The sequence below is a fragment of the Mauremys reevesii genome, linkage group 5 (assembly GCF_016161935.1).
Source record: "Mauremys reevesii isolate NIE-2019 linkage group 5, ASM1616193v1, whole genome shotgun sequence".
In the NCBI taxonomy this organism is placed as follows: Eukaryota; Metazoa; Chordata; order Testudines; family Geoemydidae; genus Mauremys; species Mauremys reevesii.
This window is the reverse complement of record NC_052627.1, coordinates 136040201-136067485: the sequence shown is the minus strand read 5'-3', so window position 1 is coordinate 136067485 and position 27285 is coordinate 136040201. Positions and strand designations below refer to the sequence as shown.

At 49.0% G+C, this 27285-nt stretch overlaps 1 protein-coding gene across 11 annotated transcripts in view; it reads left to right on the top strand.

The window, feature by feature from the left end:
- Positions 1-27285, top strand: part of DYSF (dysferlin) — a 282294-nt gene that overhangs the window by 187094 nt on the left and 67915 nt on the right. For 8 of the 11 annotated variants that reach the window (XM_039540938.1, XM_039540935.1, XM_039540931.1 and 5 more), the window contains 5 exons: positions 89-190; positions 774-935; positions 2158-2323; positions 3737-3810; positions 23044-23106. In XM_039540938.1, coding sequence (XP_039396872.1) covers positions 89-190; positions 774-935; positions 2158-2323; positions 3737-3810; positions 23044-23106 — 567 coding nt within the window. The remainder of the gene's footprint in view (positions 1-88; positions 191-773; positions 936-2157; positions 2324-3736; positions 3811-23043; positions 23107-27285) is intronic. The other 3 variants (XM_039540940.1, XM_039540939.1, XM_039540936.1) reach the window with 1 other exon arrangement.

Below are 27285 nucleotides of genomic sequence, written 5' to 3'. Positions count from 1 at the left end.
CTGGGGGGAAGTGCAGCGATAGGAGGCGTGTGATCTGTGGCGGCTGTAACAACCTGAGCTGACGTTCTCCTTCAATATCCCCCTGCAGTCTGCAGACTCGGACCTGCCCTACCCTCCGCCCCAGCGGGAGCCCAACATTTACATGGTCCCTCAAGGGATCAAACCGGTGCTCCAGCGCACCGCCATCGAGGTGAGCGGTTCGTAGATCGAATCTGAACTGCACAACTGTGCATCACAGACCCTTACAACAGGGGGCTGCGGCTGAAGAGTGGTTCTCCCTGGAGAGGGCGCCTAGTCTTAAAGCTTTCCTCCCACTCGGAGCACTGCCTCAACTGACCCACGGGCTTCCCTTTGATCATGTAGTCCTGTCACATGACTGTCACCTGACCTTATTTCCCAGCAGGACCTCCTGCTTCAGCTTAGCCATGTGATCCTTTTGGGAGAACGAGGAGTCCCAGAATGTCTGGCCTCAAAAGAGGCGTAAACCCTTAGAACAGGGCAGACTGGCCCTTGGCCACAGCTCCTCGTAAAGGGGACCGTTCGCCGTGTGGTCAGGGCAGCCCTTCAGAATTAGACTCTCCTCTCCCCACCTGGGGAGAGAGGAGAATCAGATCCTGCGGGGTGGGGGGTTTTCTGGTGCATCTATATCAGTGTGAAAAATGCAGTGTAGACAAGGCCTAGGCTCAGCCTGGCTTCTTATCTGTCATCTGCTGTCACCGCCTCCCCTCATCCTGGTGTCCTTCCTCATCTCCTCTTGTCTCTTCACCCTGCAGATCTTGGCCTGGGGGCTGAGGAACCTGAAGAGCTATCAGCTGGCCAGCATCACCTCCCCCAGCCTCCAGGTGGAGTGCGGAGGCCAGACAGTCCAGTCCTGCGTCATCAAGAACGTCAGGAAGAACCCCAACTTCGATGTCTGCGTGCTCTTCATGGAAGTGGTGAGGGCTCCGCCCCGCACGCCAGCCACTCAGCTCACAGAGCTGCTTCTGCCCCCACAGCCCCGCAGCACTCTGCTGGGTCAACCAGCGTGTCTGCTTTCCAGGCTGCCCGCCTTTTAGCTGTGGACATCGCAGCCGTTCCCAGTGGGAATGAGGCCATCCTCTTCCCGGGGGAGACTGCAGCAAGCTCAGCCAAGATGGGGGCGGGTCTGTATTCCCGTCCTTGATTGCTTAGGCTCACGCATGCTCCTAGAAGTGAGAGATTGGGGGTTTGCCATCGTTTACCAGCAAGCGGATCTAATGACCTACCACCCCAGTCTGTGATTCTGAATTGCAGCTCTGCAGTAAACTCATATTCTGCCCCAAAGTTAATCAGCCTGCAAGCAGTTGGAATAGCTTCGCTCAATGTCAGGCAAGGAACCGTGGATCCTAACCATGCTCCATGGGCGCTTTGCTCCAGGAAGTGCCCGCTGATCACAGCGCACATGGGTTAAAGTGCAGTGATGTGAGGCTGTGAGTTCTGATAAGAATCAGACCCTCAGAGATATTCTGGTGCCTCATTCCAAATGAAATCCAGGGGAATCTGGTGCCAGAATACCTTGGAGGATCTGGGCCCAAGCCCCTAGTGAGGAGCTCCGGCGTGACTCTCAGGGCTTGCTCTGTGGGAGTTTAGCCCATTGAGTTGAAAGGGAGCCTACATGGTGGGCTGAGGGCTCTCTGTGTCTTTCTGGAGGTGCTCGGACCCCTGCTGAATTGGGCTTTTTCTGAAAGACCGAGAGTCTTGCTAGCCTGTTTTCCCAGTGTGACCTGCCTGCCTCTGTCTGCCGAGAGAAACGATGGGTGACGCTTTGCCCTGATATACACCCCCCTTTGGTGGTATTGCACAGGGTATAATTAAAGGCAACATTTGCCCCAGCGGCTCAGAGGGGTGTGAGCAGCCTCCGCCCAGCTCAACACTGTTACCTCGGATGTCTAATGAGGACAGTCTGAACCACCACATTGTTGGTTATCTGCTGCGCACAGTAGCAGAAACACCCAGCCCTTCTGGGACTGTGGGCGGGGCTTGGGTTTGTGGGAGGAGCTCGAGGAGAGCATAAAGCAGCCCGGCTTTAGCTCCAGTCTGTCCGCGGGTTTATTCCACGTGCTTGTGCCGGACTCAGGGAAGCTGCCCTTTGCCCCTCTCCCCGGCCACGCAGTGCTCAGTGTGCTTCCCTTGCTGCAGCGCCTACCCAAGGAAGCTCTGTACTGCCCTCCTGTCATCATCAAAGTCATCGACAACAGACAGTTTGGCCGAAAGCCCGTGGTTGGCCAGTGCACCATCCAGTCCCTTGAGGAGTTCTACTGTGACCCGTACAAAGAGGAGACCGACACCCCCGAGGAACAGCCAGGTACGGGAGAGGAGAGGCTCACTCCTTTGTCCTCCTCCCTTCCCTGCTTCAGCCACTGAGGGAAGCGTGAGACACTGTGGCCGAGTGGACAGAGCACAGGACGCCGAGCCTGGAACTCTGTTCCTCTGTTCTCCCGTGACAGCATGCCGGGCTTTGGTCAGTGCAGGCCTGACTCACCTTGGTAGTCAGAGCAGGTGGGTCTCATCAGGGACAGCGTAGGAGGAGACTCAGTCTGTCTGAGGCCAGATAGAGCTAGAGGGAAGAGCAGTGAGAAATCCTGATCAGTCCACTGAGGAGATGCCTCTCTGCAACAGCGGGATGATAGCACTTCCCTTCCTCGCAGGGGGTTGTGAGGATAAATACTGAGAGGCGCTCAGGTGATGGAGGCCAGATAAATACCCTCGATAGATCCATTGTGCGTGGTTGGCAAGCCACAGATTTACATTTTCCATCAGTATGTTGGGAGCAGTAATACTTATGAACAGGGCAATTGCCAGAATGGATCAGACTCCAAGTTCCATCTGTTCCAGTATCCTGTCTATGACAGTGGCCAGTCCCAGCTATTTCAGAGGAAGATGTGAGAAACCCCTTAGTGGACTGTTACAGAATAACCTGCCCCTTGGGGAAATTTATTCCTGACCCCTATTAGTTAGAGGTTGATTTATGCTCTGGAGCATCAGGGTTTATCTCTCTATTTGCGCTAATGTAGCTGTGGATGCGCTCATTATTCCTGTAAAAATGCTGAATCCTGTTTTTGAATCCTGCTGAGCTCTTGGCCTCAATGATACCTAGTGGCAATGAGTTCCACAGGTTCTCAAGTCTCATTGTTTAGTGAATAATTTTGAGATTGTCCTCAAAGGGAGCCAATTAGTGCCGTTTGTGCTGTTGGTTTTGTGAGATGCTTTTAGTGGTACTCCCACTGATGTTTGTGCAGTAGCAAAGCACAACATACTGTAGGTCCTACATAAACAGTGGCAATGTGTGTATCAATATTACAGGGTTTAGAAGAGAACTAGGTAAATTCATGGAGGTTAAGTCCATTAATGGCTATTGGCCAGGCTGGGTAAGGAATGGTGTCCCTAGCCTCTGTTTGTCAGAGGGTGGTGACGGATGGCAGGAGAGAGATCACTTGATCATTGCCTGTTAGGTTCACTCCCTCTGGGGCACCTGGCATTGGCCACTGTCGGTAGACAGGATACTGGGCTGGATGGACCTTTGGTCTGATCCAGTCTGGCCATTCTAAAAAAATTCTAAAATTGTTCAGTGACAGGATGGTAGATTAAAACATTAAAGAATCAGATGGACACAGTCTCAGTGGATAATAAAGTTAGAATGTCGGTCCTCAAGCTCTGGTGCTCTGTGCTCTATGAAGCATCAATCTCCTAGTTAGATCCACCCTTTTTCTCTTTGTAGATGAGGTGAGCCTCGCCCCCAGAGACGACGTCCTCATTGATATCGACGACAAGGAGCCTCTCATTCCTGTCCAGGTAGGGAAGGAGGGATAACGGTAGAAAGAAAATAGGCCTCTCCATCTCTTTGGCAGCGGATTACAGCTGGGGTCGCTTGGGTTTGGGGCGGGGGCAGGGCTTTGCAATGTACTGTGAACTGTGCCGACTCTGCAACAGGGCACATTACCCCTTTCCTTTCACAGCTTCCAACATCTCTGAGTAGGGACAGGTGTTTGGTCCCCCAGAGCAGGACAGAGGATCCCAGCCTCCTCCTCCTCCTTCCCTCCATTTGAACACAAGACAGGGGTTGTGGGGTCTATCAGGCCTCCTCTGCTAGAGGCATCAGTGCCCTGGCACCTCTCTGCTTAAGGAAACCCACTCAGGCCGGGCTCCCAGTGAAACTTAGTCCTCTGCAGGCGTACGGGGCCAGGAGGAGCCAGCAGACCAGTTAAGAAGGCTTCCAGCTTCTTCTGAAGGGCAGTGCTGAGTGGAGCTAGGGCAGAAGCGGAGTTTCCCAGCACTAGCCCAGAACGCCAGGTGAGGATCCAGGTTTAAACACTGCAGCTGAGCACTCACGGGTGTCTGTTAGCTTAAAGGGGCAGCCAGTTCTTGAGTTTCGTTATCCTTCACCATTCAAAACCGATGCTGAGCTGATGGCCTGGGCCCGTCTGCTCCGGCCTGGCTGCCACAGCAGCAGGTAGCTTCCTTGCTGAGCCTGTCCCTATGCTGAAGTATCCCTTTGGCTCTCACACAGGTCCCCTGGGTTAGCAGTTGGTTGTTGCTCTAGAATAAAGATTTACGGCAGCCTGTTCTCCTGTGTATTCCAATAGCCCCTAGAGGGTGCCTCCTAAGACCCCGGCTCCTAAGACCTGCGTGCTATACATACACCTAGCAAGTGACACATCCTGCCCTGGAGAGTTTGCATTCAGAGTAGATGAGCCAGATGCTTGTCACTTTACAGATGGGGGCTCTGAGAAACTGAGTGTCCCGAGGTCACATAGGGAGGCCAGGGTAGAGCTGGGAGCTGGACCCAGGTCTCCCAAATCCTATGCCAGTGCACAAAGCCTCTCTCTTTTCCTGGCTAGTCCTTCTGGGCACCTTTAGGGCCCAGCCTAGAACTTTGTGGTGGTCCTTTGCTCAGGCTCCTTCTTTCTGCTGTGCCTGCACCCCCTCTCTGGCCCCCAAAGTCTGACTGCTCCTGCCGGTGGAAAACAGCAGGGTGGTCATTGCACCTAAAAGAAACAGGTGGTGGATTTCCATCCAGTGGAAACAAAGGACAACTCCAGCCTTTTTCAGTTTTTATTGGCTTTGCTGTATCAGTGGAGCTGGAAGCAGAGGTGCAGTGTTTACAGCAGCAGTGGCTGCTGATTGCCAGATCTGCGGGGACCAACCCTCTGGCTCTGGCTGTTCAATCCAAAAGGGCAGAGTTTTCAGAAAACCCAGTTCTGTGTGGGTAGTGACAGGCTGTGGCATTTTCTGGGATTACGGAGATCAGGGGGATTTGACTTGCTCTAGTGAAGGTGCCGAAGGAAGAACATGTAGCTGTTTCCCCTTCCCGAGCTGCCAGTCTGGTGCTGCTTGCTGGCATTCCATCCGTGCACATGCGGTCGAGAAGACTATGGTCTCCAGAGGGCACCATTTATGAGCTCAGCTCCCGAACGTGAGGCTTCCCAGCTCCGTAACCGTTTGGCCTTCTTAGCTGCTGTCGAACATGTGCAAATGGTTAAGCCCGTGTGTTTGAGGCACAGGGCTGCATGTGAACTCGATTGCTTAGAAACCCCAAGATGAGGGGTTCCAGGAAGGTCAGTGGAGCATTTTAATCGGCTCCTGCTTTTCCCCCTCTGGTGTGCTAAGCGCCCGCTTTGCCAATCCCGCAGATTCCTCACTGCCTACTTTAAAGAGCCCCTGATGCTGCACAGGATCCTGGGAATGGAAAGCCCTTGTTCCCTGGAAACAATGCTGCTTTTTTACAGTATCTCTCTTCTGTTTCTCATCATCCCTTGTGTTCCGTTGCTGTGGAAAGCAGGGTTTCCCATTTCTTCCGTTCCTGCTGCTTGTTCCTCACCTCGGCTGGGTATTGGTCACCTCCTCCTGTAATGCCCCTGGGGACTCTGCAATCCAGTAGGGCTCCTCCCCCTAACTTATAGGAGCCTCCCTGGAAATGGGTCCACACCGGCATCCCAGGATCAAACAGTCTCCTGGAACTTTGGGGAAGTTCTGATTCAGATCCTGGATTGAAGATGAACTTCACGCTTCAGTTCCATCTCTAATCCTAATTCACCATCCTCTCTCTGTGTGCATTACACTGCTTCCCCTGCAGCTAATGGGGCATCTTAGTGCAACCTACTCACCAGTGTGTGTCGTGTGCTTGATCCACAGCATCTCTGCACACCAGGGCCTTTGACTAGGTGGCTTGGGTCAAAGTGCAACAGTAAAAGTTGTCAGCATAAAAGTAGAATCCTTGCCTACGGCTCATCCCTGCTAATCCATGCCCCAGGCAAGGAAGCCCATTGCAAAGGGCTGAAATTTGCAAAGCTAGGGAATAAGAGTAACATTTTGAAATGCAGCTGCCCTAAGATTAGGCTCCTAAATCCACGGTTAGAAACCTAAATAAAAATGGTTTGGCTTCTCAAAAGTACTGGGCACTCACAACCACGGGGTGCGGCAAGCTAAATATGGAGCTAGCAGATGAACTTGACACCCAGATTTGAAAATGTTGGTCTAAGAGAACACTCATAATCGGGGGGGGGACCCACAGGATCATGCGATAAAAATGTACTTGGTTCTCTGTTTGCCATCTGTGGATTCATTTGAATTATTTATGATAATGTTTCATGATGTACCAGGAAAGGCACTGGAACATTTCTTGGAAAAGACTGAAAGTTGAGTAATAGGATACTGTGATGCTCTGCTGTTCAGGAAACCCAGAGCCTGAAGCCACTGTGTCAGCGGGGGGGGGGGGGGGGATGCTGGGGGCTAGACTGTGTGTCCGCTCCCTGCCTCACCAGTCTGTGCTTCACCAGCAAACTCCTCGAGACCCTGCCCGTCTTCACTTAGCCTGGCAAGTAAGAATCAGGGAACCCCAGTTCCTGAGTTCCCCAGGGAGGTGTCTGTATTGCGTCCAGTCCCTCTCACTGGACGCAAATGGAAATAATTCAGTTTTGCTGTCTCCAGAGGGCCAGTACCCACACCTGCCTGTTAGCTGAGCTGTGGACTCACCCTTTATGTCAATATAACAGTACTGCATGGGTTACAGTAAAACTAAGAAAAACGCTGTATTAAAAAAGAAAAGTGTTTTAAGTGACACTAAGCAAGAGGAAAAGAAATGGGTATGGTTACAAACAAACAAAAATAGCATGTTTTCTAGTGTCCAAAACTTGATCCTAGCAAGCTATGGCTTTGCCTAAACAGCTTGCTCACTTCCATCAAGCTAACCACATCTCCAGCCTTTCTTGGTAAGAGGATCCAACATTCCCAGAATCAGAGGGTGCTGTCCCCTAGGGTCTAGATAACTAGAATGCCTTTGGCTCCCCTGGTATTTCCCAGAGTCCATTGTCTTGTGCAAACTCTGTCCCCCTGTAAGCTCACTAAGCTGTTTCCTCCGCCTCCTGTTACCTCGATTGCTTTGTTTATCTTATATGTAAATGTATTGCCATTGTCCATGGCTTACAAAGCTTGACCTAGACAGGTAAATGCACATTCCTTTGTGTAAGGCAGGCTTCTTTATCAAGTCTGCTCCCCAAACATATTGTAGGAGCATATTTCCAGCACATAACATAACTCTTTAGACACCATCCAGCCGTACATCACATGCATATATTCATTGAGCAGCGTGCCACCAGTTTTTATATCAGAGGGGTAGCTGTGTTAGTGTGGATCTGTAAAAAGCGACAGAGTCCTGTGGCACCTTATAGACTAACAGACGTATTGGAGCATAAGCTTTCGATGGAACTGAAGCGTGAAGTTCATCTTCAAACCAGGATCTGAATCAGAACTTCCCCAAGGTTCCAGGAGACTGATCCTGGGGTGCCAGTGTGGACCCACGAAAGCTCATGCTCCAATACGTCTGTTAGTCTATAAGGTGCCACAGGACTCTTTGTCGCTTTGCATACAATATTACTGTACTGTAAATTAGTTGATTTAATACTTATTCTTTGGGGTCCAGACCCTGATTGTCACAGAGATCTTGCTGAGGGTCGGAATGATAACACCACTCTTGTGCTGTAGAGTTCAAAGCGCTTTATGCCAAAGGAGAGGCCGTGTGGTGTAGTGAATATGGGACAAGCGTGGTGCTCAGGAGGTCTGGGTTCTGTTCCAGCTCTGCTAGTGACCCTGGGCAAGGCCTTTCCATACCTCATCTGTAAAATGGGGGATCTCCTTTGGAGAGCTACTCATGAAAAGTGCTTTAGAAGAGCTAGGTGTTGTTATTATTAGACATAGTCAAAAATGTTCATGGAACTGTCATCCTGTTTTTTGTCTCGCTCTAACAGATGTTGTTCTCCCCACTTCACAGAGGGGGGAAACCGAGGTGGCTGGTTATGAGGTGGGTGTTAGCAAAGGGTGGATTAGTACTAAAGACGCCCGTTGAGAAGAACCCCACAGAACATTTGTTGTTGTTGGCGGCGTGACACCTGGAGATTGGGCTGGGGTGTTTTAGCATTTTCTTTCAAGCATGTCCTTCAAAATTCAGGTTGAAGCCCGGTAAATAATCTGATTAGTGAGTGATTATGTTTGCTTGACTAGCATTTCAGAAGGTCGTTTCCAGGATTTTGTGAGCACAGTATTTGCTCTGGGCGAGGGACGGGGGGTCCAGTGTTGGTTGGCTTTGTAAGGGATGGAGGGGGGGAGGTGGCGACCTTTGTTTAGGCATGAGATGGTGCCTGGAGGGACGGGGGATGTGGGGTGGGAGCTGATACTGATGGAAACTCTGCCTTCAGTTCTGCAGCGTTTTTGGCGGTCTCTTCTCAGTACCTCCTAGACACCAGTGAGGCAAGCTCTGCTCTCAGTCACATGGTTTAATTTTGGAGCACCTCCCTCCGAGTGTCTCTGGATTTACCCCAGGATAGCTGAGAATTCAGCCCTGACTGTGTCTGCTTCATCAGTCATGGGAGACATGAGACATCTCAGGCTCCTGCTCATGGGGAAGGTGCCTGGGGCCAGAGTCATTCTTGCTGTCACTCCAGTTACTTCACTGGACAGATTTAACCCCTGACTGTAAACTGCACCCAGCAAGGTTGGCTATCCCAGGACGGGGCTTGGGCCAGCAGTGGGGTGATCTGGAGAAATTGTTCTCTGTGTGCTTCCAATGACCTCTGAGTTAAAGCAGATGAAGATCTTCACTAGAGCTGGCCAGAGAAAGGAATTTTCCTGCCCAAGTTCTCTTGGGGAAAATCCCCTTTTGCAATAGTCCCACTGGGACATTCTGGTTTTCCTGCTGGGAAATTTGGAAATGGGGGAAATTAGGTTTTCCCGTTATTGCTTCCCAACTGATAAATGTTGGGGAACAGTCAGAAAAGGGGGAGATAATGGGGGGGCAAACACCTTCACTTTTAAGGTAACACAGTTAAGTGACGAAAATGTTGCTTTTAAAAGCGAAAGTGTTACTGGTTTTCAACTGGCCAAAATTGGAAAACTGACTGAAAGGAGGGAAGCCCACCATTTTGAAAGCAAAAAATATAAAAATTACAAAAAAAAAAAGAGAGGGAGAAAAGAATAAAAGAAAGAAAGAAAGAAAGTCCCCCCCACTCGCCTACCCGAAATTGTTTGCTTTGAAAAACTTCCAGGAAAATGAAAATTTTTGTCAAAAATGAATATTTTGTTTTTGATTAAACCCTCTTTTCCACTAACCCCCCTCCCCCCGATTTCCTTGGAAAATTTGGGAGCAGCTCTAGTCTGTGCTGCTGGCAGCATGTTTGGATTTCGCGGGAGGCCAGCCCAAGCTGAACAGCCTCCTAATGAGATGGATCCCAGCTGGTGGGGTAGCCATCCAAACACAGCAACGGCTAAACTGGCTGCACGCAGGCTGCCCCGTGCACCAGGAAACAAGGGCCCCGATCCTCAGGGGGATTCTCTTTGTTGTACAGTAGGTTTCCCTTTACTGCCAGCTGTGGGGAAATAAACCCCTTCCCCAAACGGTGGGCAGCTCTGCGCTCAGCCACGCAGATCGGAACTGCAGCCCGCTGCCGCTCTGGGTGCGAGGTGAGAGCCTGCAGTCCTGGGATTATTGCTGGTGGGAAGGGTTTGGAGTGGTGTTCAGGGGCCCTGTGGAGGTGGGGCTGTGGTTGTGTTTGAAGCAATGGTCCCTTTTCGACTCGGGTAGCCCCTGCATCAGGGGCTGAGACACACAGTCCTTTTGCACATAGAGCCCTCTGCAGGGTTTCCCAGTTCATCCCATTTGTAACGGGCTTTGTTTGCGAGCTGTCAGAAATGAATGGTACCTCAAAGTGAGGAAAGGTCCCTGTAATAGGGTGCCTAACCCCTTTAAGGGCCTGGGAGCAGCCAGCCAACCCTGCTCTTAGCAGCCTGGCAGGCAAGGGCTGGGACTCAGCGTCAGGTGACTGTGCCTGGTGACTACCAGCATCAGGGGGTTACAGATGAGGGACCCAGCCCCATTAGGGAGCCTGGGACCCAGAGAGGACTAGGAGAATGGTCTCCTATAGCTACAGGCCAGGCTGCAGGCAGTGGGTGGATGGCTCTGTGGACCATCCGCAGGCTGAGGGGAGACGCCGACCACTAAACTGCCAGAGGCCCATAAGCTGTCCTGGGAGCAGGACAATTGCTTTCTGTTGTCAGTGCACCTGGACAATAAACTGACCCCTGAGGCAAGGACTGAGAGTGAGCTGATCAGGGGGTGGCTGGTTATTGCCCCAGGCAGGTGAGTGAGCCTGCCAGCCCGCAATCCCCCAGAGGTAACGGCATCATTTACATGGAGCCTAAAGACGCCGAAGGTCCCAGCCCTGCAAGGTGCTGGCTGCCCATTGACTTCAGCGGGAGCTGAGCTTCTCGGGCTGGGCCCAGATTTGGCAGCTGCAAAGCGGCAAGATTCCAGTAGCGATCGGCGACCATCCAAGACGCTGTGGTTCTGTTCAAGGAAGCATGCCCCCAAATTGGGATCAGCGCTGCCAGAGTTTGGGGGACCATGCCGCAAGCTTGAGCTGTGCCAGGCTGCAATGGGGGGGAGGGGAGGTGGAGATGGGAGTTTGCGAGACAGCTATCAAACGTGATTGCTTCTCGATCCTGCTATGGCAGTCTGAGGGCCAGCTCTTGTTAGCAAGACATATCTGGAAACGGAGAGGCGATTAGCTGCATGCAGCGGTTGTTACTAACGACCATATCTAGCAGATCGGGCCAGAGAGCGCTCAGGAACAAGCCTCAGAGGGAGATGCCCTGTATTCCCTGGTTCTGCCTCAGCAGCATTGCCAGAGCCAGGGAAGCCCAGAAGTGAGCGAGAATAGCAGCGGGTGAGGAAGGAGTAAACAGAACTCTTCCAATCCATAATGTAGAGTGTCGAGTTCGAGCTTGGGGGAGAGATTCAAATAGCTCCTTGCATTAGGAATATAGGAACTGCCAGACTGGATCAGTCACTCGTCTGTCTAGTTCAATATCCTGTCTCCAATAGTAGCTGGTAGGAACTGCTTCAGTGGAAGAGGCAAGAAACCCAACAATTAATGGAATAACCTGCCCACAGAAGAAGGTTTCTTCCTGACCACCCATTAATTAGAGGTTGGGCTATGCCCTGAAGCAGGAGGGTTTATATCCCTTCCAAAGTATTTGCTAATTATTTTTTTTAACATCTACTATTTTACCTGGATATTTCTGTTATCCATACAAATGTCCAGTCCTGCTAATCTCTTGGCTTCAGTGGTACGTTGTGGCTGAGAGTTCCCCAGGCTCATGATGAGATAAAGCATTTCCTTTGATCCATTTGTAAAGTTGCTGCCTTCCATTTTCCCTGGCCATCCCCTCAGTCTGGCGTTCTGAGACTGGGCAAACAGACGCACCCGGGCGATCCAAGCCACTTCACTAATTGCCCTCTTTCTCTTGTTAATGGAAATTCCTAAACTTTATTTTGCCGGTGGTTTATTATTCCAATTGCTGCTTTTGTGTGGGGAAAAAAAATATTTCCTCTTATAAACGCGCTTTATTAGAGCGGCACGCTGAGAATCTTGCGGGCACCGACACAAGGCTGCAGCTGCACTGGGAGTTTCTGCCCGGCACGCTAAGCAAGGCCTCTGGGCCAGTTCCTGTTAGCCCATTTGCTCAAGTGCTCTGTTCTGCAGCCCTTCCATTGCGAGGCACAGAGCTGCAGACAAGCCTCTTTCAGATCTAGATGGGTCACAGACCCCGGCCTCGGGGTAGGAGTGGGAAGCGTTAAGGAGTTGTGGCCCGGGCAAGTTGCTATCCTCATTGCAGCCTGCAAAATGCGCCTGTCTCTCAGGCTGGTTCTAGAGCTCTCCAGGGGGGGCCGCCTTCTGAGACTAGTGACTAAATGCTGCCATTCGGCCCCTGCTGAACCAGAAGGTAGCAGCCGTAATCCCAGCGGTGGTCAGGAAGCACGGCCGAGGGAGAGGAACTCGGCTCCCTTTCCCCACTGATGAAGGCCTCCTAAGGGAGGAATCTCACCTCATAGTAATTCTTCTTGGAGTCTTTAGTGCGGCGGGGGCTGGGCTCTCACCCCGACCGCCAGCGTAAAGACCCCTGCCCACCCCCAGTGCCTCCAGCAGCACTTCACGAGCAAGCCTGGATAGAGGCAAGAGTATCGGCGCCGCTGTCACTCACAGGTTGCTGCCACGATAGAAACGCTCTCAGGGCCTGGGCGTGGAGTCAGTGTCGCAGCCTCCTGGGTCATTGTCCGGGGCCAGACTCTGAAATGTCCGGGGGTATCAGCCATTTTTTCCCCTTCATTTGTCTTGGGTTGGTAAGAATCTCCCCATGAGAGCAGAATGTCCCTTGAGGCATGGGTGGCTGATTCTCCCGTCTGACCACAGACAACACACTTGTCGCCCATGTTATTCATATTTAAAGGAGCCCCCACCAAATTCATGGCCCCACCGTGGTAGGCCCTGCAGAGAGACACTGCGAGAGTCATCCCCGCTGCGGAAGAGCTGACAGTATCAACAGGGGAGGCAGACAAGTGGGAAGAGAGAGGATTACAGTCCCCATTTTACAGATGCGGAATTGAGGCACGGAGGGATAAAGGCCCAGATCCTCAAAGGTTTCAGGCACTTAACTCTCATTGAGTTCAGTGGAGGAGCCTAAATACCTTTGAGGATCTGGCCCTTGTCCCAGGTCACACAGGGAGTCTATGAAGAGTTGGACGTTGAATCCAGATCTCCTGAGTTCCGGTCCACAAGACCAGCCTCCTCTCATGCCAACAGTGAACTCTGGCCCCTTGATTTTACGCTCATTATATTCTAGAGTGTGCAGAGCTGGAGCCTTCTTTTTTGCTTTCTCCACTCTTTCCCCCCCCCCCCCATGTTGCTACTGAAAAATGGGGTCTGGGGGGAAAGGGAGCAAAGGGCACCCCTAAAAACTCAGAATCTTTTTGGTTATTTTGTTTGGAAAACTGAAAAATGTCAATGCTGGGTTTTAATTTGCATTGAAAAATCTGCATTTTTTTTTAAATTGAAAAAATGATTTTGTTCCCTGAAGCATATTTGCTATTTGTTGTGCAGCTCTATATGCATGCATGCTCACATGTCTGCAATATGCTGGACAGAGACAGAAACTGCACCCTTAGACATGCATATGTATATAAATAGACATATACTTGGGATAGACATAGGCAATAGGGATTTGATAGCTGCTTTCGACTACCTGAAAAGGGGTTCCAAAGAGGATGGATCTAGACTGTTCTCAGTGGTGGCAGATGACAGAACAAGGAGCAATGGTCTCAAGTTGCAGTGGGGCAGGTCTCAGTTGGAGATTAGGAAACACTATTTCACTAGGAGGGTGGTGAAGCACTGGAATGGGTTACCTAGGGAGGTGGTGGAATCTCCTTCCTTAGAGGTTTTTAAGGCCCGGCTTGACAAAGCCCTGGCTGGGATGATTTAGTTGGGAATTGGTCCTGCTTTGAGCAGGGGGTTGGACTAGATACCTCCTGAGGTCCCTTCGAACCCTGATGTTCTATGATCCCTATGAGCCCTGGTTTATTTTTAAAAGGTCACCACCAGCGTTGGGGGTGCAGTTAACTACAAACACACACAACTTTAGGCACCAATCAGCAATTCAGGCTTCTAAGGCTATGTCTCCACTGCAGCCACTGGCTGTGTCTGCCGCACGAGCTGACATGCCTGAGCTAGCTTGAATCTACCTAGCTCGGGTACTGGGGTGATGAAGCAGCAGTGTGAGCTAGCACTGCTGGTAATTACCCAGGGTTCTGGACAGGCGCATCCAACATCACTGCTCTGGGAACCCCGCTGGCCCAGGTACGTCTGCTCGAGCTGCATGTGGATATACCCTCAAAGGTCCCATTCTGCTCAGTGACATCAATGGGAGTTTTGCTGTTGACTTCAGTAGCGGCAGGCTCCATACCTGAATGCTCCCATTTACGCCTGCCATTGAGCCACAGATGCGATAAATAGTAATAATTGCACCCTGTAAGCGGGGGTTGCATCAGAGGCCTCTTCAGAAGCGTGTTTGATTTCCCCATTGCAACGTGCCTTGTGCAGCTGTTTCCGCCAGTGTCATAGACTCATAGAATATCAGGGTTGGAAGGGACCTCAGGAGGTATCTAGTCCAACCCCCTGAATGTCAAGTGAATGGGAAATGCTGCTGAAGATGTGGAGTAAATGATAATTGGAGGTTTGGAGCAATGCAGAAGCAGGCCCTTGGCACGCACCAAGAGTGTGTGTATCTATTTAATTTGAGTCTATGCAGCCACTATCTCTCCTGATCTGTCTGTCATCGCTGGGCTGAGTTTATTTTTTCCAGCTGATCTCTACCAAGTCTCCAGAGAGCTAGGGCTGAAACAGCTGCTGGGAGATGGACACGCCACATCAGACTACAGACCATTTCTTCTCTAAGCCGACCCTGAAGCCTGCTCCTAATTAGGCTAATTTGGAGCGGGGCTGGGAGGCTCTGCTATTGTGTATACAGATTGCCCTGGCATCGCACAACTGTTTAAATGGCAAAAATTAATCCTGTTTAGATGTGGTGGATCGTCATGGGCAAATAATTATTCTGTTTGCCGCACCCTGTCACCACTGGCGCCACAAGATCCACCCCCCCTCCAATCCCCCCACCCCCCAGCATGCTATTCCAGCCAGGAATGGAGAGAACAAACATTAATTTTATTTAGGGCCAGAGAGCGGCAGGGGGTTGGGGGAGAGAAAAGAGGGATCGATAGTTAACTGCTTCAAACCTCGGCATTCATCCAGCATTGCGGGGGGCTGCTACCGCATGTGCAAGCATAGCAAGGGGTCTGAACCCCAGCTCTGAACCCCTCCAACGTTGGAGGAGTTCGAGGTCCAGGTTTGAATGCAGCAGCTCACATGTGAATCCTGGATCAAAACCCAGAGAAGGTTTGGTTCTGAATCCAGCCTCTGTGCCTCACTTTCTCCATTGGCTAAATAAGAATAATACTTAACCACTCCTGCAGAGGCCATGAGCTCTTCAGATACGAGGGGTTAAGGTTATTACTGCACTAATCATGGGAAGGGATCCCCCACAAAATGTAGAAGGAGTCTCCTCTGGTATCATCAAATCCCAAAGCTTAGCTGAGATTTGCATGGTTTCTGGCTTCATTGCAGAAGCTTCCTGCAGAGCTAAGCACTCGGTCCTGCAAGCTCTGAGTATGCCCTTCATCTCCATTGCCTTCCATGGGAAGTGAGGACTCTCAGTGCCCCACCTTGCAGAACTGGGTGATTCCTTGCCAGGATTTGGCCAGGAAATGCTGAAACCACAAAGGAAAACAGTTATTTCCATCCCAGCTGAGAGCAGAGTGTCTATTAGTAAATTTCAGACAGGAACTTGATCTAGCAAGACTTCCAGAGCAGACAGGCTCTGAAATGCACCTGAGCTTTGAGCAGCTGGTCTTAACCTGTTGTTGTTCACCATTGCATGTGCTAATCAGAGACAGCCTCAATCTCCCAGCCCTAACACCCTCCAGACTTTGGAGTGTTCCCGGTCTATTACCTAGGGTATAATCCTGCCACCCATTGCCATAGCATTCAAGCTGCTTCCATGTAAAATCAATAGCAATAACCAAGTCCCCCTTCCTGGAGTCTCCAGCTCTTCTCCCTTTTGGGGGTCAGAACTCTGCTTGGGGTAGGGATTTTTAGGGGGGAGTTGGGAATAAAAGGGGGGTGTTCAGATTGTGCATGTCAGTGATGGCGAAAAGGCTTTTTCAAAGATGAAATCTTTCCAATGTTTCCTAGCTATGGTCAGGCCCTGGATTCGCCTGACCTCCTGTGGGCGATTGTCCTGTGGCTGGATCCCTCCGACAGGGAGCGCTTTGCCCCTAGCTCTCCAGCGTTTCGTTCAGAGCTGTGTGCTCTGCCCTGGCCCAGAGGAGCGCAGCTGTCATGGAGCCTCATAGATCGAAATTCAGTCTTTGGTGTGGCTGGGACTTGATCTTTTAATTGCTTTGAAAATTAGGACCAAGGCCTTAATCCAGCATTGGAAGCTGACTGGGAGGGACTTGAGGGTGGGTCTGATGTGTTTACGTAGCCTGAGCCACGGAGAAGGTGGGCATTGCATTCTGTACCAGCTGGAGCCTGGGCATCATTTTCACCTGCAGCTTCAGACACGGGTAGTTACAGTAATGCAGTCTGGAGCTGACGAACACAGGGATCGCTGGGGCCAGGTCCTTGGCCGGGGAGAAGGGATGACGTTTCCAGGTGAACTGGAGGAGAAAGAAGGCATTTTTTGGAAACTGATGCTTCTTGATCATCTGGGCTTACCGAGGTGTCCCACAGAGCCCCGAGGCTTCGCAGCCTTTTAACAAATGGGGGTTGGAAGCCTTTGATGGAAGGTGGAGACAATGTCTTCGCCAGCTCTTCTGAGCATTTCCCCTGACTGAGCAGCATCACTTGAGTCTTGCCTGGGTTCAGCTTGAGCCAGCTGCTCTTAATCCAAGAGTTAATTTCCTGTAGACACTTGGACCTGTTAGCAGTGGCAGTGAGTGAGAGTGAGGTGCATAGTTGAGTTTCATCAGCTGCTAAACCTGGGGGAGGAGGGGTCGTCTCACTCCCTCTCCCAGAGGTCTCATGTAGATATGGCCCAGCAGGTCCCAGGCCTTCGAAGAGGAGGAGAAGTTGCTCATCACCACTTTGAGTTCTGCTGGAGAGGGATGACTGGAGCCCCTGCAGTGCAGGGCCACCTGCTCCTGCTATGTCATGTCAGGCAGGTTAGCAGTACCATGTGGTCCGGTCTGTCAAAGGCTGCAGCGAGATCCGGCAGTGTGAGCCTGGAGATCTTACCTGTGTCCGTGGCCATGAGGTCGTCTTTCAGTGCTACTAGAGCTGCGCCCTTGTCTGAACTCTGATTGCGAGGCACCTGGGATGATGGCTGGTGCCACATGATGTTGGAGCTGGGTGGTTACTCCTTTCTGAGTAGTTCTCCAGCCTCAACTCGTCTCTAGGTTCCATGGGCCAGATTTTCATCATTAGATTCAAAGATTTCACATGCAGTTGATCACATGTGCACTGCAAGGGCCTTGTCCAGCTTAGCATGTGCTTAACATGACCAGCTTAGCAGCATTAAAGGGAATGTGCTTTGTCTACGTTAGACTTTTAGAAGGAGGTAGTCAAAATGTGTTAACCTTTAAATCCTTGTCTAGACAGCTGTGTGGCCGGGTTAATGCATCGCTGATGGCCTGGGCTATACAGGAGGTCAGGTTAGATCTGGTTATGGTCCTTTCTGGCCTTGAATCTATGAGAATTTGGCACAAAGGCCTGGTCCACACTGGGGGGCAGTGTCGAGGTAAGATACTCAACTTCAGCTACGGGAATACCGTAGCTGAAGTCGAAGTATCTTATCCCGACTTACCTCCCGTCCTCACCGCTCGGGATCGACGTCCGCGGCTCCCCTGTTGACTCCGCTACTGCCACTCACTCCGGTGGAGTTCCGGAGTCGACGGGAGCGCGTTCGGGGATCGATATATCGCGTCTAGATGAGACGCGATATATCGATCCCCGCAAAATCGATCGCTACCCGCCGATTCGGCGGGTAGTCTGGACGTACCCAAAGTGTCCAAAACATACCAATCAAAAGTTGTTTTTCTTTCATCTTTTTTTTTAACCCGACAACTTCCCTGTCTGTGAGGCTGTGGAAATGATGGACTGTACATAGCACATGCCCATATTCCACGGATACTGTCTGTATAGGCGTTATATAGGCTGGTATATAGGACTTTGGCCTGTCCGATGAGGGAGCTGGATTCTTGTCCTGGCTCTGCCAGTAACCATGGGCAAATCACTTCACCTCTCAATGCTATAGGTTTCTCCACTTGTAAAATAGCGGTGATGATATTTGCCGTCTTCTGTAAAGCACTTTGACATCCAAAGAGCTCGATATGAGCTCAATATCCACAGAGCACCAACACTTTTGCTTTTGCTTTGGGAGTTGTAAAAGTAAATCTTTCATGCTTTTCTAACATTTTCCATTCCTGTGTCTTTACCTCTTTGTTTATTGCTCCTGAATGTCTATTTTAATCAAGAACAAAACAACTGGCGGGACAATTACTGTTATTATTTTAGTACTGACTGTTTGCGCAAGGTTCACAAATTAAGATGATTCTGGCCCCAAAGATCTGTCAGGCTCTCGAAGCCATACGTAGAGACTATGGAGTGCCTCAAAGAACCCTGAGCAGGGAGTAGCTTAAAGTTTAAATTTTTATATATATGTAAAAAGAAATTAAACCATTTATTTATTCATTTCAATTTTATACATCCAGCAAAGGAAAAAAGTACTTGCCAGTGCTCTAGGCACGTCTTACAAGAATCAAAAACACACTCCGTTGAACGACACCTCGCAAAAGATATCAACATTCCAGCCGTTATCAATACTGTTGAGACTTTTTTCACCCCACTCCCCACAAAAAGGCAAACCTAGGCTGAAAATTGATAGCATTTGAGAAACTGCTCACTACATCCATGAAACGCAAAGGCTTATCTCCATGCCTAACAAAGTAGTCACTGTTACCCACAGGAAATAACTATGTTCATGAAAAGATGGAAAGCTGAGGTATGGATAGACACCAAAATTGAGGAATGGGAGAACATATGGAGCGATTGTCTGTCCACCTCAATAAACAGGTTAATAAAAGAAAATTACATTAGAATTCTTTATCAAAGGCACACAACTCCCCTTAAAGTTAAAGAAATGTATGATACAGGGGTGGGCAAAATGATGTGCTGAAATAGGGGCATATATGGTGGGCCTGCCCCCAAATTAAGACATTTTGGAGAGCTGTTGGAAACTCCATACAGGAGATAATGGTGTCAGCTGTCAGATAACCCCTTAGTGTTTTTGTTAAATTGTCCTAAAAACTCTGCATCTTATAAAAGCCCTAAAGAATTGATCACTTGTCTCCTGGTTGCTGCTAGAACTGCCATAGAAAGATGGTGGAAGAGGAGTGACTCCCCTAAATTTATTGACTGGTATCAAAAAGTGTGGGAAATTCTGGCACTAGAAAAATTAACTCATCAAGTCAGAGTTTTACAAAGGAAAAAGAAAAAAGCTAACTCCTGTACTGAGAAATCTGGTGGAACTTTTTGGAGTTTGCTGGAGGAATCGCTGTCACCAAATCAGATCGTTTGAGAACATTCTTTGAATACTACGGGAGAGAGAACCCCCTCAACAACAGTGAAACTCAAAATTAAGATATTAAAACAAAGAAAATAGGAGGAGAAAGGAGAAAAGCATAATATTGTATAGAGTTTTGATAGGACAACTCATGAACATGTTACGCAGCTAAATGTAAGAAAAACAGAAATTTGGACCTAAACATGAGATAATGAAAAGTCTCATCCGTTCAGCTTTAGGGACTCCCATAGGCCAATTTATAATTTGTATTTGTGTATATACTACATTCATTTCTATCTATGGTAAGTTGTAAAACAAGGGTTTCTGTTGTAAAAGACTGGATCTGGTAATCAGGGGCGGCTCTAGCTTTTTTGCCACCCCAAGCACGGCAGGCAGGCTGCTTTCGGCGGCTTGCCTGTGGGAGGTCTGCCGGTCCTGCGGATTCGGCGTACCCGCCGCTGAATTGCCGCCGAATCCACGGGACCGGCGGACCTCTGACAGGCAAGCTGCCGAAGGCTGCCTGACTGCCGCCCTCGCAGGGACCGGCAGGGCCCCCCCCTGCGGCTTGCCGCCCCAGGCACGCACTTGGAGCGCTGGTGCCTGGAGCCGCAGCTGCTGGTAATAAATCAAATCAAATAAAAAAATACATTTCACTGAAGTCGCCCCCAATCCAGGAGCCCAGCAATACTCCCAGAAAATAATAATAAAAATCTCCTGGCAGCCAATCAACCTTCCCATTCTCACCCAAAAAGCCCATGAAAATTGACCCTGTTATGCAAAAGTCCTGTGGAATTTAATGTGTGAGAAACAAATAAAGGACTATGGAAGCAATTCTAGTCCTATAGAATTGAATAGAAAATGACAACCTTTCTGTAGTTGATCCCAAACTGCTTCGGGCATTTTTCTGTCTTGTCTTTGGCAAATGGAAATTTACCCGGCCAAGTATGGACTCCCTGTCTGCCTCACGCTTGCACACACGTGTGGAGGGGAGTGGATGCCAGCATTGCTCTGTACTGATTGTCTGATTGTGGCTGAAGCGAGGGAAAGGGTTATTTTTCTCCTCGTCTCGAGAGCATTGTGTATTCCTCGGCATGTCTCTAAGCCGGTTGCTCCCCTTCTTGCCAAGTCCGGTTTTGGTTCCTTGCACATCAGATGAATGTGATTCGGGAACAGGATCGCATTGTTGTCTTTGTTTTAAAAAACAGCTCCTGATGCCGCCGAGCTGAGGTGCACCCTTCTCTCTAGCAGGGTTGGGACAATCAGTTTGTTTTAAAAAAAAAAAAAAGTCTGCGGAATGTGCCCATTGTTACCGTGTACATAATGCATTAGAAATGTCGTGGTTAATAACGTAGAGCAAGAAATGCACTGCCTGAGACCCACAAGCAGGGTACTCTGCTCCACCCAGGCTCCCCTGTAGGGTTCCTGAAAGCCACCTTGGCACCCAGTTACACTAAACCCTTCTGCCAGACGCCCATGGGCCCGAACTTTGGCGAGGACTCACCCATATTTGTCAGCCAGGTTTTCCAGAAGAGCCCAGCGCCCATTTAGACACCTGGTACAGCAGCCAGATTTCCAGCACCCGGCAGCTCTCGTTCTCAGTGGGCTCTTTTAAAAGTCACCTAGGTCCTTCAATGGGAGCTGAAATCTGTCCCCCCAGTGTGGGCACCGAGCACGTTTGGAAATCTGAGCCCCGTGGTGCTTTTCAGCTGAGACGCGCTCCGACCACCAGCCCAGCCAGGTGGGAAGGAGACTCTTGGCTCTCCTGGTGGAGCTGATGGGTAACAGATCACAAGGCTCTCAGTCTGAATTTAATCTGACATAAACCTTCAGGGTACTCGTGGGGGATGGGCTGAAGTCAAAGCCCAAATCTGAGTCCCTGCTCACAGCACTGGTGATTTTCCAGTTGAGAACTGGGGGATGGGCTCCCTCTTTGTGTCCGACCCCTGGATCCTGAACAGCTCCAGACACTCTGGAAGCCTGGGTTTGGATCCAAACTTGTGGCTTGAGCCCAGATAGTGGGATTCCACCCTAGAGCCTGGCTCTAGAATCAGCCTCCCCCAATGTGGCACAGTTATTACAATCTGCCCCCCTTTGCAGCACCCTGGATGCTTCACTCCACGGACGGTGAGGGGCCATTGGCAACAATAAGTAACTGAGTTGAAATTTGTCAAGTTCAGCTTGATGCTCACGTCAGTACATTGTCTCTTGGTGAGCACCTCCCATTGCTTGTCCCTCCATTTCTCACCCCCCAAAGAAATGTGCAGTTCAGACATTTCCTCCTTTTGAGATGTTGGTCCAGTTTCAGCCTGCTGCATTAGCTGTGGTGAAGAGACAATCTAGCAACCAACCAGACAGCTGTTTGTTGGCCAAGGACAAACAGCTCCGTTCAGCGCTTGTTTAGAACAGATCTGGCTCGTGAGTTTCCTAATCGCCTGTGCTAAAACACATTGGGCCAGATTCATTCCTGCTGACACCATTGGCCTCAGCAGTGAATGTAGCTCATTGCATTTCAGGTTCTGTGCATACGTGCTGGAACTAGGAGTGCTGGGGGAGGGGGGCTGCCGCACTCCCTGACTTGAAGCGGATTCCATCATATACAGGATTTACAGTTTAGTTCAATGGCTCTCAGCACTTGCACTATAAAAATTGTTCCCGCCCCCCTGGTTCTGTGTGTTGACAGGGTGAGCTGCCATCTTACTTTATGTGTGAGAAAGTATTTATAACATTTTCTAGCCTCATTCATGGCCTCTACGTAGCAGGAGTCTCAGTGCAGTTTCCAGTGGACAGTCACACAAAACCCCACTACCACTGGCCCCCAATCGCAGCAGAGAAGCCAAGGATACTGGGCCTTGGAGTCCAAACTCTCGTCCCTCACACTCAGGCCTCATCTGTGCTAGAAATTTAGGTGACATTAGAGCACGACTCAGCTCTCAGCATAGACAGGAACTGAGCCCTGTGTCAACTGGTCAGGAGAAGAGACCAGTCCTCTGGAGCCCTGGTGGTGACCGGAGACCTGACCAGTCCCCCTCCACCCTGACAGCAAAGTTGTGTTTGACATGGTATCATCACGCTCCTCTGGTCTGCTCTGATTTTCTTAGTGAAGACAAGGAAGGCACATTGGTAAAGCAACCCTGGGGACACTTGGCCTACAATTGTCTATCCTGTCCCTGATCCATGGGTGGAAACTTTGTCTCCAGGGCTGTCAATCTGTCTCTTTTCCCCAACACTAAATTCACTTAACACTGCCCAACCCCAACCCCCCCAAACCCTTCCGTTTTTCTCAGATTTGGATTTTCCTGAACATTTTAGCTTCTCCTAAAAAAAGCTATGGAAATGATTACAGGTCATGACCCATATCCTCCCCTCATGCTGGAAGAGTCCAGTATTGGGAGAATGTGGCTTTGTTATTCTGAAGGCTTTTGCATTGTTTTGATGCCTTAATTTTGTTCTAAAATTTGCTTTTGTCATTGTACGTTGAACTGTGTTTCCCTAACCCTGTTGCTAACCAATCATTTTAATTTGTAGCTTGCAGAGGGCATGACCAGCTCCGCTCTAATTAACATGCCAGCTTCTCAGGCCGATCTCCATGTATGTATTGCTTCATTTCTAACTTACTTAAGTGGGTTGCCTGGTTTTCATAAAGACTATCAGTTTTTTAAAAAATCTCCAAAAATTGGATCAGGGCTTTTGGTAAAAGGTTCCTCTGATCTTCTAGAAAAGTGACGGTTTGTTGGTATGTTTGTCTGTGGTCAATCATTTCCCTTAAAGTCAAAGAAAATGAGGTGAGGTTAGGGAGGAAGACCAGAAAATATCCTCCCTCCTATTCTGATCGTAAGTGCCCAGCTATGCATGGTTTGGAGGGTTAGGCTGGTGAAGAAGAAAGGATATGGGCTTGAGTCCAAGATGTGGGATTAGATGACTATTATCCAGATCCTGCATGGCAGTTGGTGATGCTTTAGATCTTATTTACCCAGTTCATTTGTCAGAGTGGTATGTTTTCTCATCATTTGTGGGAAGAGCTAATAAACTTATTCAGGCTGAAACCCGTCCCTGTTCAGGGGACTAGCATGAGAACTAGGCATCATTTAAGCCCTCAACATTGGTCTTAAGTGAGATATGAGCCCTGTAGAGACAAGTGGCGCTAGTCCTCTGCACTGGAGTGATTTTCAGCCTAAGTACTTTGAAGGCAGCAGCTTCAAAGATGGGTTTTCAGGGCAATCTTGGTTCACCGGGTCTAGAGGAGTGCTCTGAAGGCTAGAGCTGTATGGAAGGAGAACCCCCGGTTGGTGTAAAATCATTCCGCCTCTCGCCCATTTGTAACAAAGTGGAGTATCTTGTTCCCATCTTGATTTTTTTGCAAAATTAAAAGTTTGGGTAGTTTCTGTTGCCAGACAGGGTGATAAAATTGTGTCCCTTGCTCTGTGTCAATAGCCACAAGGTGAGGCTTTGTAGACCTGCAGTGGGTTCTATGTCAGGACAAAATTCCACCTGCTTAGACCAGGGTTGAATTTGACCCATAAACTATAGGACAATTTCTGCTCCTATTGAAGTCAACAGGAGCTGCCCATGCACCCCTGAAGTCAGAATTTAGCTGCATTGCTTTCCATTTCCCTAATTGGAATAGATCCAATTAATTCCTCCCCACCAACACTGCCCTCACCTGATTCGATATTTGTTCAGATGTACAACAAAGAAGGGCCGAACCCAGTCCCAGAGCCTAAGCCTTTGAAGACATTCAGATCTGAGTCTGTATCTAAACTTTGTGTTTCTCTGGGATTAGGCACAATAAATCCCCTTGGATTTGGTAAGGCTAGGTTGAAATTCTACTGCTAAAAGAGACGGAGATGGGCTTCCACAGACTGTACTGAACCGGTAGTTGATGGCGTAGGTTACATTTGTTTCACTGTAGGTTCTTGTAGCTGCTGTAGCTTTTTGCAAGGGAAATCCCTGCAGTGGCAAGTATACAGATATGGTACAATGTGCCATGTACATTGTGTTCACAGCTTCTTTACACAGACCCATCTGTCCTGTTGAATGAACACAGTTACCTTTAAAACCCAATATATTTTTTATGCCCGGAAAATGTGTCTTTTCCCCAAAGTGGTTTCCTTTCTCCATGCAGAAAGGAGAATGGGTGGCTTTGCTGGGATTTAGCATATGGAAACAAAGGTCCATAAATAGCCTTTTCCCTCCCACGTTTAATTTAGGTGAATATGTTTTCGTTTTAGTTCAAGTAAAATTTTGAAAAGAAAAAAAAAGCTGCAAGTCATTAATTTAAAATAAAAGCCACAGAATATTAGGCTGCAATAAACCGATTCCAGTGCCCTGTGCTGGAACCTACAAGAATGTGATTAAATATAATAAACCTCACGATCTAAAGACCTGCTGATGCCTCTCGGGGAAAACCTTGGAACCCATTCTGTTTTCCGAGCCGCACTGCTGACACCCCATGCATTTGACCCTCCTTGTCTCCTTGTTCTTTATTGCTAAGGATCTTTGCACGAAAATAGGACCTTTTGTTGCTTAGGAATGGGGCGTAGAGGCTGCAGCTGCAAAAATGTAGGTTAAATATTTGGAAAAACTTTTATGGCCAAAAATTCCACACATGCAATGCCTCTGAAGTCCATAGGGTCCCACTGGATCTCACTGGGATTGGATTTGGCCATGTGGCCCTGGAGGACAGTGAGACAAGATGAGACAGGAGGCTGTGGATATGCCACCAGTGGCAATCCAAGGTTTAAGACTAGTGTACCCACATCTTAGGGCATGTCCACATGGCGTTTTTACCTCGAGTTAACAGACTCATAGATCCCAAGTCCATTCTGATCATCTAGTTGGACCTCCTGTATAGCACAGGCCAGAGACCTGCCGCAAATTAATTCCTGGAGCAGAGCTTTTGGGAAGAAAAAATTGTCAGTGCTGGAGAATCCACCATAACTCTTGGTACATTGTTCTTCTGTTCTCCCTGCAGCGGCGCCTTTCTGATACGGATGCCCAAGCTAGCATGGGGCTATGGAACATTCACAATGCAGTGATGAGGCTAGATCAAGTAATCTACCAATCAGAACACTTGACAGCTGTGTTCCTATCTCCTGCCTACCCCTAATATACTGCAGCCAATCGAACTGTTGCATGCAGATTAGTTGTAGAGGAAAAGTGATGTCTCAATGGGTCCATTTAAGAGTTCCATGAGCCATGGACTTGGTCCCATCCGTAGGCTGTATAAAGCATAACAGTTACGTACAACAATCAGTAGTAATTTAGCTTAATTACAATTTATTTTCTTCAAGCATAGTGTGTGCATGCATAAGATTCCAGTGAATTTTAACTACACGGAAAGTTTGGAGAATCTGTGTTATTCAGTCATTAAGATAATTTGGGACAAAGGGGAGATGCAAAATTTATGAAGGACCCATTTTAAAATTGTATTTGCTAAACTAGTTAACAGATTTATTTGTAATGTCTCAGAACATTAATTATGTATTCAAAGATAAGTGCTGGATGTTTAGGGGCTGGATATTCTGTATTTTTCGTACATAAAGCAGGGATTCAGCCTTTAGGTAGTGCACAGCTTAATTCAACTGTCACTACTGAGTGGCAACTAGCGCCTCCATAATGATAATCCCCATCCCTCAGGAAACTCCAATATTCCAACATTTGCCTGGTGAAATTCTCAGATGTGTTTGTTGTTTGCAGCTATATGTAAATGTTGCCACTGAATACTCTGACATCTGTAAGTGTTCATTGCAGATATTCCCGTAATTATTATTATTTTCAATTATTATTAGTGTTGCGACAGTGCCCAGAAACACCCCAACCATGACTGAGACATCATTGTACAAGGGACTGTACAGACCTTGTTGGTAGACACAGTTTCTGCCCCAAAGATCTTAAACTCTTGCAACTTGTGCTCTTTTGGCTAGTTATTGTGCTACTGCTTCTGTTCCCTGACTGGATCAGTTTTGCAACTAACTAGTAGAGAAAGTAGCAAATTTTACAACCCAGTAGCTTTTGACCACTGTTATCTCAATGCTTGCTCTGCTCTGTATGAGTCCTCACACCAGCTGTGCTGGGAGCCTGTGCATCCCTCAGAATAGGACTTGATTGCTGGAGAGTCCGTGTGCTCATCTGTGCTGTGCAGCGGTGAATTTCCCCCACTAAGGAAGATGCAAACCGAAGTGATGGGCTGGATGCAGGAATCACTCGGTGAAATTCTCTGGGCTGTGCTATGCAGGAGGTCAGGCCAGATGATCATAGTGGTTCCTTTTGGCCATACAATCTATGAATTGTCATCTAGTGTAAAACATCAGGGGCTTCTAATCCCATTGGAAATGTCTGTTGGCTCTGAATTCACAGACGCACACTCCTAATACACTGTACAACACTTTCCTTTCAGTGCTGACAATCCTGAGCTCCGTTCCCTCTTGCTGATTTTAGTGAGGGTGCTGAGGGGAAGGATTTCAAAGGCACAAAAGGTAGCTAGGTACCCGATTCTCACAGAAAGTCTCTAGTTTCCATTTGTGCCTTAAATTCTCCCCCATGCACCTTACAGGATTGGACTCAGAGAGAAGAGCATTTGTTTGTTTTCTTGAATGGGCCTGGTTCTCGATTCATACCATTTTGGAACTGGTATAGCTCTATTGACTTCAGTGGAGTTATCCCAGCTTTCACTGGTGTAGGTGAGTTAAAAATGAGGCCCAATGGGCCTTCAAGGAAACAGATAAGAACATAAGAGTGGCTAGACTGGGTCAGACCAAAGGTCCATCT